The sequence below is a fragment of the Lynx canadensis genome, chromosome D1 (assembly GCF_007474595.2).
Source record: "Lynx canadensis isolate LIC74 chromosome D1, mLynCan4.pri.v2, whole genome shotgun sequence".
Classification (NCBI taxonomy): domain Eukaryota; kingdom Metazoa; phylum Chordata; class Mammalia; order Carnivora; family Felidae; genus Lynx; species Lynx canadensis.
In genome coordinates this window covers 59,517,718-59,536,746 of record NC_044312.2, presented here as the reverse complement: position 1 = coordinate 59,536,746, position 19,029 = coordinate 59,517,718, and the positions used below count along the sequence as shown (strand labels likewise).

The window sequence follows — 19,029 nt, the reverse complement described above, 5'->3', positions numbered from 1 at the left end:
ACAAGACTAGTCCTTTGCCACCTCATCCCACTTTTCCTTTATCTTTATAAATGTATCAAATTTATTCTTTTTAACAAAACATGTCAACTCGTCTATCTCCCTCTCCTAGTCAACCATATATAAATATGGCTAAAAGGAGGGGAACAATTAACCTAACTGGCTGATACACTTCATCTTGAAGTTGGCTAACAGGCGTGATGGATTCACAGTGCACTGTCCATCCTGGTGACTCTGTAGTGGCTGGCACTGCTGAGAAATGAGATGTAGAACCGCTGGCCCTGGAGGAGTGACAAGGCTGTGACATTGATGAGGAAGAGGCAGGGACATTATTAAAAATAATAACTTGCCCAAATAGCTTTTGGCCTGGCAGATTCCCAAGCCTTCCAAGACTCTGGACCAGCAGAGGTTCTGGGCTAAGTGTGGGACACCTAGAGGCTGCTCTGGTGGCCGGGTTCTGTGTAAGAGCAGGAGACAGTTCCGCTGGCATTTTGGCTGCATCTCTCTGCCTCAGTTTCCTTTAGTGCCTACATCACAGGGCTGCTACGGGCACACAGCATCAGTGTTACCTGCTGCTGCAGCCACCTCATCACCATTATCTTATTATTACCTCCCCTTGCTTCTCCACCCTGCAAGGGATCAGTTCCTGTGGTGCCCTCTCCTCTAGAGCCATCAAGGCTCCTCTCTGTCTAAAGGATAAAGTCCAAGTATCTAGACCTGGCCCCAGTCTACTAATGCCACATCTTTCCCGTTCACTACTCTTCAAAATAAACCTGCTGTATGGCTGCTTCATCTGGACAAGTTCACTTAACAGCCTGAAACACATTTTTCTTTTCCTCACTGTTGTGGATATAATACAACCCCTCACACCCAACTGCACCCACCTTCAGGCCCTCCATAAAACCTTCTTATACTTTGGGGCTCAGATACCATTTTATTTCCTTGACTGCTTCAACCAGAGATTCTCTTCTTTGAGCTCTGATAGTCCTTATTATCTGCACCTCTGACTGGACACTTGTCAAAGACTGTCTTGGTCCAGTCTTCAATCTTTATTATTATGATTTACTTTTCTTACTAGTATCTCACACATTTGCACAATGCCTTGTATCTTCTCAAGTGCTTTCTAAGTACTTCAATTTGATCTTTATAATAAACCAATAGTTTACTCTTTTCTATAGATGAAAAAATCAAGGCTCAGAGAAATAAAGAGAAACGCCCAAAGTCACACAGTTAGGTGATGACCAGGCCACTCCTCAGACTCTAAATATTTGGCTCTTTACAGACAACAGTTTGCTACCACTGAATAGCATTTGGAAGCCCATGTCAAAGATTCTGAATGAAGTTCCATAAAAGTATGGTGAGGATAATGATGATGATATAAAAACAGAAATTTACATTAGTGGAATTCCTTCTATGTTCTAGGTTTTAGGCTAGGGATAAATATACTATCTCTAACTCTTCTGGTAACCTTTATTTTACAAACAAGGAGACAGAGCCTCAGAGAGGTACAAAAAAATACTGCAGGTGTCATAGCTATTAAGTGTTCTGTACTTATGGCATTAGCCCACAACCTCACTAGGAGTGAAGCTTAAAGTGGCAAAATAGGGTCTCTTCCAGGGAGAAAGTCCAGACGAGTTTTTAAAAGCAGTACAAGCCCAAGGCCAGAACTAACATCTGTAGACTTAAATCATGCTACTCAAAGACTGGGGACCTCTCTTACGCCCTTGGGAGGCTTATTCTTCCATCTAAATTTGTGCTTTCCAAGGGGATAGAGGGGCTGGGCACACAGTGGGTGCTGGGTGATTAACTTATACTGAATAGATGAGCTAAGATGAGACGACTCCCTGGCACGTCCTGGGGAGGGGGAGAAATGTTATAGAGAGCCGTTCCATTACCGCCAGTGGGAACTCCTAGCCATCTCCTGAACTCCAGGGCACTTGTCCACTGGTTTGTGATGCGCCAGCTTGCATCGTCCTGTCCCCCATCTAAAGACACAGAGATGGGGAGGTCAGCTGGAGCAGGCCAGGGCCTACAGCCCCTGGAGCTGTGGGAAGGGGACCACCCAGGCTATTGGGGTTAGCCTTGGGAGGTACGGCCTACTCCCCAGAAGGGTCCTATACCAACCCAGCTTCTGCACGACTCATCTTTATTCAGCCACCACTTGGAGCTGAGAAGAGAAGCTGATTTATATCCTATTCTGGTCATGTTTCTGCCGTGTTTTATTGTTTTAATTGTACATATGAGAGGCGCTCAGAGTGCTCGCTTGCATTTCTGACAGCCCCAGACACCCAATGTTTATAACAGTTACTTACAAGCAGCCTGCGGCATCCTTGGCTGGGCGACTTGTTTACTGTTATCGTTAATTTATTGCCTCCTCCACCTGAGGATTGGGACCCACCACCCATCGGCCAGCCACAAGTGGAACTCTCCTGGAGTGAGCATGGGTGGGGAGCAAGGCACTGAATGGAATGTGGTCAAGATCGGGGAATGAGTTGGTAGAGAAGCAGCAGTGATCTCCACGTTCCCCTCCACATCTGTCCCCTCTATGTGCCTTTGTTTAAGCCGTGTCCCTGCTTAGAATATCCCTTCTTTTTTCCTTTCCTTTCCACCCTCCAAAGCCCAGCTCAAATCCTACTTCTAAGTACATTACCTGCTCTGATGGTGAGCCTGGAGTTTCTAGAATCTTAGAAATCACATGGCTGACAGGGGCCTTGGAGGCCATATTGTCCAATGACCCAGGGCAAGAATCCTCTATACAGAATCCCTGATGGGCAGACATCCAAGCCTCTGTCAATGCTCCTTGAGTGATGAGTTGCTCAGTACCTCCAAGGAAGGTTTGCATGGAGTCAAAACCCACTACAGTAGAGAAATTCTTCATCAAATGACATTATCCTTTACACTATGCTTTAGTTATCTCTAGTCATCCTAATAGCCCTGTAGATGAGTATTGTTATCCCTATGTTAGCGAGGAGACAACTGATATTCAAGAACCTTAAGTCACTTGCTTAAGACCATACAGCTTGTAAGTTACAGAACTTAGACGAATAGAGCTTAGATAACTGCCTGGCACCAAAGTCTGACCTTTCTCCAGGACACCATTATGCCTCTGAAGATGCCACTCTTGAGGGCTAACGACAATGGACAGAACAGTCAGGCCAGCAGGGTTTCTATGCCACGCACTCCTGTATCACTTGCACTAGCAGACCTGCCCTCTGCCCAGAAACACCAACTCTGACAAAGGTGGGAAATACTGTAATGTGCCTGACTGAGCAGGCTTCTTGCCAAGGAGCAATGGTCATATGTAAAACAGGAGAAGGGTTTCACTAGGAATGGGGCAACCAATAATAAAGTCTCAGAAAGGAGGTCACAGAAGTTTCTTTCCTTTCTAGACTGTGCCTGTGCTGAGCAGGCAGAATAGAGATAACAAGGGCACTTCTCTGATACCTTTGGTCCCCTTGTTTGGATCCTCTTTCCTCCTCACACCTTGTCCCCTCACCTCTTACCTTAACTCTTTTCCTTGGGCAATTTTAGTCACATCCACTGTAGTCCCTACCAAGTAAACGCAGGGGGCTCCTACATCCTATCTCCTGACTTCTCCTTTGAGCTCCAGACCCATACATCCAACTGTTCACCCAAATCAGAAATTGGGATGTCACCACGGATACCTCCTTTTCCACCTATTTCCACATTCGGCTAAGAACTCAACCTCATAGTATGTTGTTCGTATCTACTTTCTCCATTCCCAAAGATCACTTTTAAGAATCCCTAGAAATTATAAGTGCATTTTGGGGGAGACAAACATAGCTTCTCATCCAATTCTCAAAGGGGCCTATCATCCCCTAAAGGTCAAGAGCCATTGCTGATCACTCCCCTCCAATTTCATCCTCCACCCCATCAGAATGATCCATCTAAAATGCAAACGTAAACTGAGCATCTCCTTGCTTAAAATCCTTTAATGGCCTCCAGAAAACAGTGTGAGCACCCTAGAACTGTCCTACAATGTTCTTCTCATGTGGAACCCTGCTTCCCTCTCTAGTCTTACTTCTTGCTATTTTCTCAGCACTGTGGCAGATGAGTCCACCTGCTATCACCGACCCACCCCATGTCTCTCTGCATGTGTTGTTCCTTCTGCCTGGAAGATCCATCCCTCTTAGTCTGCCCGTCAATCTCCCACTCATACTTAAGACCCAATTCAAAGTGACTTCCTAGATAGCAGCCTGCCCTCAAGTAGAACTCATCATTGCCTTTATCAGGGCTATCTATATTCTTTGTACGTCTACCTTTGCATTTATCACCCTGTACTGTGGTGTCTTGTTCATAGGTCTGTCTTCTCACTTGACTGGGAGCACTGTTGACTGGCTAGACCATGTATATTCATTTCTACATTCCCAGCATCTGGCAGAGTGCCTGACACTCAGTAAATGCTACTGAATTATAAAGAAATAAAACTAACAAGCAATTACAACTGTAGAGCACTTTACAATTCACACGTCATATACTTTATCTCTTGATGTTCACGATACCGATAAGGCAGAAAAATGATATATTACTGGGATTTGGGGAGATCCTTCCAAGGTCACAAACTACAACTCACCTTTCAGTACTGAGCACAGTATAAGACCCACAGAAATTCTACTAGAAATTTAGTAAATTTGATGGACTTAGCATGGCCTCTGCTCCAAAGGTGAAGGACTGTCCAACTGAGCCTTTGACTTTCCTCTGGATTTGCTTGGACACACTCTGGGCAAGGGGCTCACATCTCGTATTCTATTCTAGCTTCCTCACACATCCCATAAGTCAGGTAACCTCCTGTGAAAAAGTATGTCCAATCCAAAGGAAAGAGAACCACAAGATTCTTCTGTTTCTGTCTATTTCATCAATGAGAATAACCCAGAATTGGATACAGTAGGCAATAAATAGTGGTTGAATAGATGAAAGAATGAGATATCTTTAAATGAAAAAAAGAAAGAAAATCTGGTTAAGAAGGAGCTAAAGTCTTGGTAAGGAGAGAAGAGAGTCTTGGGATGATTCTAAAGGACTGTCACTTTTTAGGACTTAGCATACATGAAGTTGGAGGGGAGACCACATTCAAACTGATAGGTCAGGGAAAATCAGATAAGCTGCCAGAAAACTGTGGCAGGCAATGATGCAGTCTGGAATTTAACAACAACAACAAAACAAGTGCAAAGACAGGCATATCCTGCAAGCTGCAAGATTGAGTTCATCAATGATTCTGACAAAATTCTAGTATTTTTTTTTTAATGGTTCTTTAACACTTAGGTAATTACTGGGTATCAATATGGGTTCTCTATGGATAACACAAGGCCATGCCAGAATAATTTAGTATCTTTTGGGGAAAGGGTTACTGGGCAAAAAAAAAAAAAAAAAGAAAAAAAAATATGGCAAATGCTAAACACATTTTTATTTTCGCAAGAAATCTAAGAAAATCTCTTAAAATTCTGTGGACAAATGGAGGCTAGAGATAAATGAAGTTTGGTGGATTCAGTTGTGAATGTTGAATAATGCTTCCAAATTGTCCTGATTATGAGGTCCAAGGCTCTGTACTGAATGGAATCCTTATGAACATTTAAACCAAAGACTAGCACATAAAGTACATGATAGCAGGGATCTTGTCTGTCTAATTCACCAATGCCTAGAACAGCGCCTGTTAAATAGGAATGTCATATGAATCCATAGAAAGCCTACACACCAAATCTGCAGATCATACAAAATGAGATACTTAACATTTTAATCTTTATTTCATAAGGAATATAATAGCCTTTTCCAATATTTTTCTTGTCTATCTACCTACCTATACAGAATGCAGTATGGCTAGTGTGAGAGTTAAAAATTCACAGGAGGCAGGCAGGCAGTGGAAAGGAAGGAAGGTAGGAAGGAAGGAAGAAAGGAAGGAAGGAAGGAAGGAAGGAAGGAAGAAAAAAGAAGAGAAGAGGAGAAGTTAAGAAAAAGGAAGGAAGGAAGAAAGAAAATATCTACAACAGGGTTAGCAAACTACAGTCTATGGGCCAAATCCAGCCTACTGCCTATTTTGTAAATAAAGTTTTACTGGTTCATATCCATGCACATTTATTTGTGTATTGTCTGTAACTGCTTCTGCACTATAGTGGCCAAGCTGAGTAATCAAAACTGAGGCCCACAAAGCTTAAAAGCCACTATACAGCTCTTTCTAGGAAAAGTATACTGACTATGGATCTAGAGTAGAATGTTGGATATGAGCATCAATCTGGAGATAACAAAGACATAAAAGAATGCAGGGGTTGGGGACTGGCGTGAAAGTAAAGGTTAGACTACACGGCTTCACAGCTCTGAGATTCTGTGAAATCAAAAATAATGATTGAAGGGCAGCTGGGTGGCTCAGTTCGTTGAGCGTCGGCTTCAGCTCAGGTCCATGATCTCACGGCTTGGGAGTTTTGAGCCCTGCATCGGGCTCTGTGCTGACAGCTCAGAGCCTGGAGTCTGCTTCTGATTCTGTATCTTCTCTCTCTCTGCCTCTCCTCTGTTTGCACTCTGTCTCTCTCAAAAATAAATAAGCATTAAAAAAAAATTTTTTTTTAAAATAATGACTGAACCCTGCTGGAATCCTGAGAGCAGGTGAGAGGGTACTTATTCAAACAATCCCTTCCCTTCCACCTGGCTCTGCTCTCTCAGCAAATGTTCCTCCTTGCTTTTTGGTGAGAGCATCTGGACAGAAGACAGAGCTGAGGACAGTAATACTGTGTTTGAGTAAAGAGAGGATAGCCCACAAAGCAAGTCTCCACATAGCAAGCTGCAAATATAGGGCAAGTTTGGTACTTATGAAATTCTCCTCTGAAACATGAAGTGAACATAATTCCTCCAGCTCAGTGGGGAATCCAAAGAGGCATAGGTCATGGCCTGCACATGGAACTGTCAGCTGAGGAGGAGAGAACAGACATATGGGCAGATGAGAGTTCAAATAACCATATAAAAGGTCAAGATTTAGAGAACATTCAAAAGAACAGCTGAGGGCAGGTTGCAATTATTGCCAAGGACAGTAAAGGCTTTGTAGAGGGTCTAGCCATAGCGGTGGAGCTTGACACAAGGAGTAGGTTTAGAGAGGTAGAGAGGTAGAGAGGTAGGGGGAGGGCAACTCGACACTTCACCAGGGCAGCAATGCTCTGATGCTCTTAACATTGCTCTCGTGCTGCTGACTTGAGAAACCTTGCTGGGGCAGCAACAACCCCTCTGCTCTGGGCTACCAGAGCTATGTCAGTCTGGCAGCCTCACTGACAGCTCTGAGGGCTGAGCGCACCACTCCCCTGACTGGACGTCCCTCCAGTCAACGTTCCGACCCTCAGGCAGTCAGTGTGGCTGGCTGTCTTCCTGGCATCACTGCCGACCCTGAAGCAGCACTGCTCGGCTGCCCTGTTGCTATAAACAGGGGTATCTCAGCCTCTGTAAGCAACACAGGATAACAGACAGGGAGGGAGGAGACCGCCCGAACAAGCAAAAGCCCAAAAGTAAAATATTCATTTCTGCCTGTAGCCAAAGCAACCCATCCTCTCCTAGACCTCACTTTCAAAGAACCACTCACCAGAGGCAACCAAGACTGACTTCACTGACTACCCTCCGACAGACATGTGACAAACCCTAGTACGGGTGCACATTGCCTCTTTCTTCTAAAATCCAAACAACCCACATGACACCTTTGGGAGGTGCTTATGACCACTGCATTTTACAAACATAAACGTCAAGGCACAGAGAAGGTCCACATTTGTTCTGGGTCATAATGGTAAATTGAGGGGCCAGTCCCAGAGACAGGATTGCATTTTGCATATAGAAGGCGGGGGAGCAGTATTTGGAGTAGTATTCAGAGGGACTTCTGAGGCGGAGGAAATCAGTGAGGCTACTTTCTAGTTCTAGGGCAGGGACGGAACAGGGTAAGTCTGCAGGAAGTAGAAGAGGAACAAAGCCACATTCCATGCAGTTGCCTTAATTATTTTATGGAAACCTGCTCCATTGTCCACTCCTCTGAGGCTCCACAGGCTGAGGCGCTTTCGGAACACCAGGTAAAAAGTACCCCCACTCCCTGCTGCGGTCATGAAGTCAGGCCTCTATCTTATTCCCTGAGACTTCTGAAGGGACATAAATTAAATTATAGAGCCACAAGGGACTGTGAAAGGCATCTATTCCAAGCCTTTTGGGTTATCCATGAGTTCCCAGAGGATAAAGAACTTATAGACTCTCACTCTGAGTTTCTGGTAGAGCTGGCACAGAGCAAGACTGCCTGGTAGCCAAAGGGAGAAGAGTGCTCAGAACAGCAGGGGAGTCTATGCTTACCTTCCAAAGAATGGATTCCCTGCTCCTTGGCAGTCTTGTAAACACTGCTGAAATCATCCCCGAGGTTTGGGTCAGCACCAGCAGCAAGGAGGACCTGCACCACACTGGAAGAAATCAGAAAGACAGAAGTGTCAAAAGCTGGAAACGCCTAGGAAGTAGAGTCTCAGATTCTGATACCTGTTTGGGGATTGGATCTGCATCTGTTCAAGTGAGTGGTACAGGGGAAACAACATGAACTCTGCCAGTGTGAAAGTCTAGGGTAGGAAAGCTCTGAAACTTACTAGCTGAGAGGCTCTGGCCAAGTTATTTAACACCTTTCTAAGGCCCTATAGGTTTCCACAACTACAAAATACAAAGTATTTATTCAACAATTAGTTGTCAAATGCTTCCTGTGTTGTAGTCACTGTGCTAGGGTCTGTGCCCTCATGGAGGTTACAGTCTTCTGGGGAGGACGACAATTTAGCATAAAATTGTAGCAATGTGTGATCAAGGCTATGATGGAAGAAGTACCATGTGCAGCAGGAAACCAAGGGAAGGGATCAAGAAAGGCCTCCCAGAGGATGTGGTATTTAAGGTATTTAAGACTTGAAGGCTACAGAGTCGGACCTGGGATGGTGAAGTGGGAGGACTCAATGCGTTTACAGATCCTGGAGGCAAATGAGCACGGGGCTTCCCCTGAAGAAAGTAGGGCTGGAGCAGAGAGTGTAAGGGAAAGAAGCATGGGAGAGGAAGCAGGCCACTGAAGGGCTTAAAGGGGAAGGGACCTGACAACATACGCCTTTCCTCCCCACCTCAAAATACAAAGACTTAGAAAAATACATACCATATTGAAATACTAAATTAAAACATCCACCTCCTTAAAATTCCCAAGAGTAGCCGCTATTCACAGTTTGGTATATCCTTCCAAACCACTGCTATTAGAAAAGCCACTCCAGTAGCTGTGTGTGAATGGAGTGGAGGGAGGAGGACCAGAGGCAGGGGCCTCTACAGACTCAGTGAGGTTAAATTAGGTAAATTTATAAAGCACCAAGCATAGTATCCGTGACCCAGGAAGTGTTCGTATATACGTTTACTTCACTCCTATTACAGAATATTCCTGCCAATGCTTTATTTTTTCTGTAACAAAAAAAAAAAAAAAATGTGTTCACTATAAAACATTCAGAAGATATAGATAATTAAAAAGAAGGAAATATTTTAGAATATGTAACAGGGGCACCTGGCTCAGTTAGTTAAGCAACCAACTTGTGCTTTTGGCTCAGGTCATGATCTCATGGTTCATGGGACTGAGCCCCACGTCAGGCTCTGTGCTGACAGCATGGAACCTACTTGGATTCTCTCTCTCTCTCTCTCTCTCTCTCTCTCTCTCTCTCTCTTTCTTTCTTTCTCTCTGCCCCTCTCCCCTGCTCACATGCACGGGCTCTCTCTAAATAAATAAATAACCTTTAAAAAATATGTTTTAAAAAAGAATATAAAACATCCATTTTTTCAATGTATGTACATTTTTATTTACAAAAATAAGATCATACATAAATTTTCTCTGAACACACACAAACACACATAATTCCATGTTTTAAGTATTTGTCTATCACATTGGGTTTTTTTTTAATGTTTTATTTTATTTTTGAGAGAGACAGAGCAAGAGCAGGGGAGGGCAGAGAGAGAGGAAGACACAGAATCAGAAGCAGGCTCCAGACACCGAGTGTGTCTGCACAGTGTTCTGACCCCAACGCGGGGCTCGAACCCACAAACCGTGAGATCGTGACCTGAGCTGAAGTCAGATGCCTAACCAACTGAGCCACCCAGGATCCCCTGTCTACCACATCGTTTTTTAACGGCTGCACAGTGTTCTACTATAAGACTATTATATATTTTATTTAGCCAATCTCCTACTGTAAAACGTTAGATTATTTTTAATATTTCAGTAACACATGTCTGATTATTTCCTTTGGCTAAATTCATTGGAGATGAAGTCCTAGGTCAAAAGCTTAAACCTTTTTAAGGGTTTTGATAAATATCACCAAACTGAATTTCAGAAAGACTGTACCAATTTTTTTTTTTTTACTAGCAAAGGAAAAAGAGAGTAACTGTTGGGCCTTCCTTTCTCCAAAATAGGGTGTTTATCGGGGCGCCTGGGTGGCTCAGTCAGTTAAGCGTCCGACTTCAGCTCAGGTCACGATCTCGCGGTCCGTGAGTCTGAGCCCCGTGTCAGGCTCTGGGCTGATGGCTCAGAGCCTGGAGCCTGCTTCCAATTCTGCCCCTCCCCCGTTCATGCTCTGTCTCTCTCTGTCTCAAAAATAAATAAACATTAAAAAAATTTTTTTTTCAAAATAGGGTGTTTATTTTTCTTCATCACGTGTCAATCTGGTAAAGAGAAATGGAATCACACTGCCGTTTCAACTGAATTTCTTTGATTACTAATGAGGTTGGACTTAAAAGAATATGTTTAGGGGGCACCTGGGTGGTTCAGTTGGTTGAGTGTCTGACTTCAGCTCAGGTCACGATCTTGTGGTTCATGGGATTAAGCCCCATGTCAGGCTCTGTGCTGACAGCTCAGAGCCTGGAGCCTGCTTCAGATCTGTGTCTTCCTCTCTCTCTCTGCCCTTCCCCTGTTCGCCCTCTGTCTCTCTCTCGCAAAAATAAACAATAAAAAAAAAAATGTTTAGTAGCTGGTTGTGTTTCTTTTTTAATGAATCACAACAGTTGATTTTATTTTCATAATGTCCTTTGACCATTTTTCTCTTAGTATGTTAATCTTTTGCTTACTGGCCTTCAGAACTGTTAATGCTTTTGAAGGCATAAGTGATAAGCAATTCAAAAACTTACTCTAATTATTATAACTATTAAAGAGTCAAACAGTAGTTTTAGTTTTTCTCTTCTTTGTTAGATTTTCAGTATCTGTAACCATCAGTGTTGAGGGTTTTCCCTGTACTAACTGGCTTGAATTTCATTACCTTCAACAGGCAAACAACCTGGCTCAATTACTTGCTGCATAAATGAACGAATTTTAGTAATTCCATGTCCACAGACACACACTCCTCACAGACAGATCAAAGAACCAGACACGTAGCTGAGGTGCTTCTACAACTCATCTAGCATGGTCAGGTTGAATCTCAGGTGTTTATTCACCTTACCTACAAGGATCTTAAGAAGTACCTTTCACAGGTAATCCTTGTAGGATATGGATTATAATTCCAAAGAGAAATGACAAGTGTCTGTAAGCAGCTAAAATCCACATCTAAAACTCAGATACTGAATTCATAGCAGAGTCTGTCAGGTTCTCACTTGGAGACATATTTGTTCTTAGTTTACACATAAGTGGGATGAGACTGTTTCCCAGAAGATTAAAAGCCAAAGGGTACAAAAAGGCTGTTATACATAGGCAAATCAATTGACGGCAGTGAGAAAAAATATCTGCTAGAAAGGTAGTATGATATAGAGGTTAAGAACACTGGCTTTAAGAGGTGCCTGGATGGCTCAGTTGGTTAAGCATCCGAGTCTTGATTTCAGCTCAGGTCATGAGCTCACAGTTCATGGGATCAAGCCCTGTGTTGGGCTCTGTACCAACAGCAGGGCATCTGCTTGGGATTCTCTCTCTCCCTTTTTCTCTCTGCCCCTCCCCTGCTCACTTGCGCTCTCAAAATAAATAAACTTAAAAAAAAAAAAAAGAATATGGCTTTAAAATCTGGGACAATCTGGGTTGCCTGGGTGACTCAGTCAGTTAAGCATTCAACTTCGGCTCAGGTCATGATCATGTGGTTCGTGAGGTTGAGGCCCGTGTCGGGCTCTGTGCTAACAGCTCAGAGCCTGGAGCTTGCCTCAGATTCTGTGTCTCCCTCTCTCTCTGCCCCTCCCCTGCTCTCTCTCTCTCTCTCTCTCTCTCTCAAAAATAAACATTTAAAAATAAATAAAATAAAAATAAAAAAATAAAATAAAAATAAAATAAAATCTGGGACAATCTGAGCATCAACATGAATAATGACAGTAACGGATTACAACCCATTGAGTAAAATAAGATTCCATAATTCCATACTGAAAACAAGTTAATGGAGAGAAAGGAAAGCTCTTCCTTACTGTAGAATGACAACTAATAAATGTAGAAGGTATGATGAAATTAGAACATCATCATTTTGCAATCTCATAATTATCAAGGATAATAAGAGCATCTGGCTTATATGGCTGTGTTAACACATGTAAAGTGCTTAGAACACCATCTGACATACAATAAGTGCTCAATAAACATTGGTTATTATTATTACTATGTACCTGACTCTGTGGTTGGGCTGTGCGGAAGTCAAGAGAAATGTGAATTAAGACACTTAAATTAGGAAGACAGAATGATATTTTATAAAAAGCACAGAGAGACCTGGGTTTAAATTAAAGCTCTGTCATTTACTGCCTGTGACCCTGGATAAGTTACTTCACCTCTGAGACTCCATTTCCTTACCAGAATAATGGAGATAATGACGCCTCCTTTTCAGGTTATGAGAAAGTATGTGAAACTTTGTGGCACATGGCACATAGAAGAAGCTCCACAAATATGAGCTCTCTTCCCTTTCTCCATATAATCTGAGTGATAACAACATGAATCTGGGCCACAGTGGGCACGTATACCTGACCACCCTTCCCCCAGGACTCATGCCGGCACAGCCCTGTGTTAAGAAGGCAGCTCTTCTATATTCTGCACAAGTCAGCTTGTTATAAAATCCAAGTGAGAAAGGTTTGTCGATCTAAACTCAAAGGGACATAATTTGGTTAATCCTCAGATGCTGTATCCAATCACCATTCAATCACAACCCCTCCCATGGCAGGCTGTCCCTCCAGGCAGCTGGTGTCACTAACTGTGCTAACCTGGGCCTCTCCAGGTTCATGAGTATTGATTCCGTCTGTCCAATTTGTAGGCTGCAAGACGTGTCCAAGCAACCAAGTATGCCGCCCTTGGCCCTGGAGGGCAGACAGTGGTCTGGTAGGATGGAGAGAAGACAGTGACTAGGCTCGGCCCTCGGGCAGCTAACCCAATCAAAGGGAATGGGCAATTCACTTCACAAACTTGGAGGCCAAAGAGGGTAAGCCACCAAGCTAGTGACTCATTCTGAAACCTCAGAGAAAATTTCCCTCACTTTTAATAAAACTCAAAAGGCAGCAGCCCCACTATGGGGTATTGCTAGGACTAAAGGAACTGTGGCTGCTTAGTGGCCAAGAATGGCACCAAACACCTTGCCAGATGGCTAGGAGGCTTTTTGTCCAAGGGCCATTTACGTACTTAGAAAGCATCTAATCCAGAGCTTCACGGGGATCAAACCCCTCTTGGAGAAGCCAGCCCAGATCAGGCCAGAGGGCTACATGACTATGCTTAGCTTTGGTAATCAAAGCTAGCTCTGATGACCAAAAGAAGTGTCCAGACCTGTGGGCTACAGCAGGACAAAAACAGGCTAGCCAGGTTAGAGAAAGCTACGGCAAAGCTGGTAAGAACAGACTTAGCAGTTGGCCATGCCCAGCAAGTATCAAAACGTTCAGAGTCAAAATAGAACCAAGGGCCAGAGACTAGGCAGCACTGATATGCGGTAGAGAGTCAAAAGCCAGGTCAGATGTTAAGGGCTAGGAGCTAAAGGAGAACAGTAGGCCACAAACCAAGTAAGCAGCCAGAAACTAAGGAATATCCAGGTACCAGAGGTCAAGGCAAGGCAAAAGAAGCAGAAACCAGGAGCAGCAGTAAGACTTTGGAAATGAAGTGATTTCTGTCTCTTTGACGCTTTTTGCTGAAGCAGAAACAAATCCCCAGGTTCAGAACTGTATCGGGGAGAAGGTGACTTACATGGGGAGAAGGTGAGTTGGCCCATCTGGCTGACAAGGGGAGTACAAGGTCAGGAGTAAAATGAGAATCTGATGGCACAAAGGGAAGCAGACACTGCTATTTGAGGTGATCCATCAAAGGACAACTGCAGCCTCCCCTCTGTTCTCGTGCCAGCATACTAGGTGCCATTTTGTACGTCTGGGTTTAGATATTACTGCCTTAAATTTGGATAGCTGGTACCAAACAGACTTTGGTGTATGGGCTAGGCCTTCGTGGTCTTAACATCTGGATTAAAGGGGGCAGAGTAAGTCATTCCATGCACTTAACGTTTTTCTACAACAGGAAACATTTCTACTCAAAGGATCTATGTCAACTACTCTTCAAGTTCTCCATAGGCAAAGACTTAAGAATATCAGCAATTCTCCAAGCCAGCTCAGGATTTGGTCTCTGGTGGTCTGTGGAAAGATATGCCTACCAATGTGAGGATTAGTCTCAAAGGCTAGAGATAATTTCCAGACTCTCTTTCCCTAATTTCAAGATTCAGAGGATGTGTACAGCCCAAGAGGACAGGAGTTTGTCCTTTAATGACCTGGCTCTAGCAGCAGTACTTCCTTCCTGTGTGCCCATCAGGATCTGTTCTGTTCTTATCTCCGCCCAGTACTCACCAAAAAGGCAGGGTCTTGTGAATACTGAAGGTGAAGGAAGTGAGGGTAAACTCTGATCCTAGGCTGAGAGCTATTTTTTTCTCTGCCTTGTTTCTACTGCCTGCTAGTACAAATATCTATTTTCTTAAGGGTACAGAATGGCTAAGTAGGAGGAAGGTAGTAGTCTAATCGCAAGAGCTAACATTTGTGTATACTTCCCCCATGACACACACTGTTTTAAACACTTTATATATAATAACACATTCAATCTTTACAGCAACACAATGAGGCATGTTATGCATTAAGAAAACTGAGGCACTGCATGGTTAAGTAACGTGTCCAAGGTATCATTCAGCTGTAAGGAGTGGAGGTGGAATTCAAACCAGGGCAGTGTGGCTACAAAGTCCATGTCCTTATCCCTCTGCCATGTTGCCCCTCACGCTCCTATACTGACTCCCAAGAGCTAACAATCTGTGGGAACGCTGTGCCTCAAGTCAGGTTTTAGCAGCAAAGATAGGATCAGAAAGTCCAACAGAAAGATGGGGCAAGGGTATGAACAGTGAATTCCCAGAGGAAGAAACAAACAAAAAAGATGATCATTAAGTATATGAAAAGATCCTCAAACTTATGTTATTAGAGATATGCAAATTAAAACAATGAAATATCACTTTAAATCCAACATATTGGCAAAAGTTAGAAAGCTAAAAAATGCCAAGTGTTGGAGAGGACATGGGGTTCTGGGACTGTTCACGTACTGTCAGGATAGACTGGTGCAGCCACTCTAGAAGCCAAGCTTGTAACACTTTGTCAAATTAAAGTACCTTACTCTATGACCCAGCACTTCTCTTGAATATATATATCCCAGAGCAATTCTTACACAGATCCATAAAAGGCAACATGGAAGATGTTCATCCCAGCATTTTGTGACAGTGGGGAGTTGCAGGCAATCAAGTATCCATCACTGGGGAATGAGTTAAGTTCAATGTGGTAGAGACACACTATCTGATATAGCAGTTAGAAGCAACAGACTAGATATACATTCAACAACACCAACATGATCTTTTAGAAGGGTTGATTCCCTATCCCCTTCTATTAATCATTAACTGAACTTAACCACTTGTTCCAAAAGTTTATTCCTTTAGGAAGTCTCTCAACTGCAGACCTTCTAATTCCTATGATGATCTGGTAGATCTTGGGGACTAATGGGTTAAGGACCCAGAGAAAACAATGAATTCTCTGAAGTACACCAAAGACTGTCAAATGTGCCACGACTTCTGCTGGGAGTGCCCCCCCTCTCCTTCAACTGGTTAGTGCTCATCACTTTCAGGGCTCTTCAGTGATAAGGTCACCAATTCACCGAGTCTTGTCTGACCTCCAGCCTGGATCCATGCCCTTCTTATTTGTCTACAGAATGCAACAGCCACACCCACGGGTAGGTGACCCTGATCATATTGTACCATGATTGCCTATTTACTCGTATTTACCTTTCCTGCTAGACCATGAGGCATGGAGACCATGTCTCCACCTTCCTTCCCAGCTCCTTGCCCAGTGCCTGGATCAAAGTGGTCAGTAGATGCTTTCTGAATAAGTGCATGAATAAATGATGAATAAATAAAATTATTATTTTCTCCATAAGTTTATTTATTTTGAGAGAGAGAGAAAACAAGCTGAGGAGGGGCAGAGAGAAAGGGGGACAGAGGATCTGAAGCAGGCTCTGTGCTGACAGCAGAGAGCCTGATACAAGGCTGGAACTCACGAACTAGGAGATCATGACCTGAGCCGAAGTTGGATGCTTAACCTACTGAGCCACCCAGGCACTCCAATCATTATTTTATTTGATGGGAAATGGAGAATGGTAGATGGCAACTGTCTCAGCCCTGCCTAGCCATCTCCTATCTGAGGTTCCAAACTAGGCCACAGGTGGTTTAGCCGTGGAAAACCTTCATCTTCCTCTCCTGAGCATGAGGCCTTTCCTGCCTTCCACCAGGCAGTTCCCAGACAAAGGTGAGGAAATGAATAGGAGAGTGGTCCCTAACTGGAAGCTCCTGGGACTCATGAAACTCCCTTTGGAACCACAGCCCCCAAGAGGCACATTTTAATTTGCTGATCATATTATAATTAGATTAGAGGTGGGAGCTCATGTAGGAAGGTTGGCTCACACCGACCTTGATGAGCTCCTGCTTTCAGGACAGTGGGGTGTCACAATGCATGGAAGATAGTTACATCGATCGATGTTAAGGCTTTCTGCTCTCAGTGGCCGGAGGGGGTTGGGGTTGCCACATTGTTTAGGAAAAAGCAAGGAAACCTGTGATGTGGGCCGAGGCCTATGCTGGGCAGGCACGTGTCAAAGACAGCTGGTGAGCAGCTGGAGTTGGTGAAGCAAGAAGGGCAGTGATCCCAGCTCCAGGTCGTCCCCACACAATGTTGAGCTTCAGGAGAAGCTCCTCCAACTCCTCCTCCCCTCTACCCGCCCCCCTACATCCAAAGCATAGGGTCACTGTGATAACTGTCACGGGTCCCAAGGAGAAGACAAAGAGTTGACCTATTCTCAACCCAGTGCACACCTCGATGAAGGGAGGAAGCAAAGAGGTCAGAGTTCAGGAGGTTTGCTGGAAAGTCAAATGAGCTGTGGCTCATTCAGCCTACTGGCTGGTCTATGAGCTGGTCAGGAAAGCAGGGTGGCCTGACCAAAGGCACCGGCATGTGTTAAATCTAAAGGTCCTTTGGCATGGGGGCATGAAATGGGAGTGGAGAGGGTGAGGAAAGCAGTTTTCTTTTTTAAGCAGGTTCCTTAGGCCAAAGCATAAGAGACTCTTAAAAACTGAGAACAAACTGAGGGTTCATGGGGGGTGGGAGGGAGGGGAGGCTAGGTGATGGGTATTGAAGAGGGCATCTTTTGGGATGAGCACTGGGTGTTGTATGGAAACCAATTTGACAATAAATTTCATATATTAAAAAAATAAATTAATTAAAAAAAATGAAAAGTTAAAAAAATAGTAATAATAAAGCAGGTTCCTTAGGAAACAAACTAAGGATCAGGTAGGAGGCAAAGTACCTGTATAGAAAATGTGCCCCAATTTTCTCAAAAGAGGATAATAATCTTTTGTTTACTTCTCTCAAAAGGCAAAAGTTAATAATCATAGTAACAGCAGCCATAGTGTGATAAGCACTTTACATTCACTATTTCAGCTCCATATAACCACTTGCAATGAGGTACTAGTCCCATTTTATAAGTGAATAAACTGAGGCTCAGCAAAATAATGTGAATTGCCAAAGTATACACATTAAGCATAGGAACCAAGATTCAAATCTAGGTCTGTGTAAGGCCAAACCTAGTACATATTTCACTAAACTACACTGGTTCTCACTCATCCAACTATCCATCCATTAGTGTGTCTTACTATCCCATAATTACTGAGCCCCTACTGTGTACCAGGGACAGTGACATTTTCAGATGGTATAGTAAAGCAGGTCATAGCAGCCAGCTGGGTTAAAAGGGAGTCTCATTCAGATGGACAGGGTCAAAATCAGTGGTGAGATCACTTGGGGCAAGGCTCAAGGAAGACATGGCACATTAAGGAGAGGGGCAAGGAATCAAGGCCACCATCACAGGGTTTCCAACACAATCTCGATTTCACATCCTTAGCCTAGTTTCAAATGTAATTCCCTATCTTTCATGTCTTTCAATCTGTGCTCTATAATATATGGTTGTCAAACCTATGGGCTAATGTGGTCAAGCTCTGATGGTAGGGATTTCACCACAGTATGGGCCTGATTAGGCTCTCTCTAGGCAAATGATCTATAAGAGCACGCTGGGGCTGGTATTCTTCTTCAACTCTGGATGAAAATAACAACAAGAAAACAAAAAATATTAATAACACAAGCAGGTATCTATGCACTAAATAGTCTTCTGTGCATCTTATGTGGAGATTAAATCTTCACAATCACCATTGCTGAGGTAGGTGCTATTATTATTCGCATTTTGCCGATACGAAAACAGAGCTAGTTAAGAGATACAGCTAGGTTTTAAACTCAGGCAGTCTCCTTCCAGAGCTCTTGTTCCTCACCACTGTCATACATAACTGGACTGTGTACTCCCCAAAGCAGGGACTGTGCTTGACCATCTGTTTCTCACACATAAGACCCAGTACAGACCAGTAAATATTTGTTGAATCAATTCACTTCTGGGGCCTTAACACTGCACTGCTGATACACTGAGTTTTTAGTCAGCTCCTGGGCTTTATTTGCTAGTATTGCTAAGTTGGGACTTCCTCACCC

At 43.6% G+C, this 19,029-nt stretch overlaps 1 protein-coding gene across 1 annotated transcript in view; it reads right to left on the bottom strand.

Moving 5' to 3' along the window:
* CLPB (caseinolytic mitochondrial matrix peptidase chaperone subunit B) overlaps positions 1 to 19,029 on the bottom strand; it is a 143,174-nt gene that overhangs the window by 82,857 nt on the left and 41,288 nt on the right. The window contains exon 4 of the mRNA XM_030332063.1: positions 8,317 to 8,420. Coding sequence (XP_030187923.1) covers positions 8,317 to 8,420 — 104 coding nt within the window. The remainder of the gene's footprint in view (positions 1 to 8,316; positions 8,421 to 19,029) is intronic.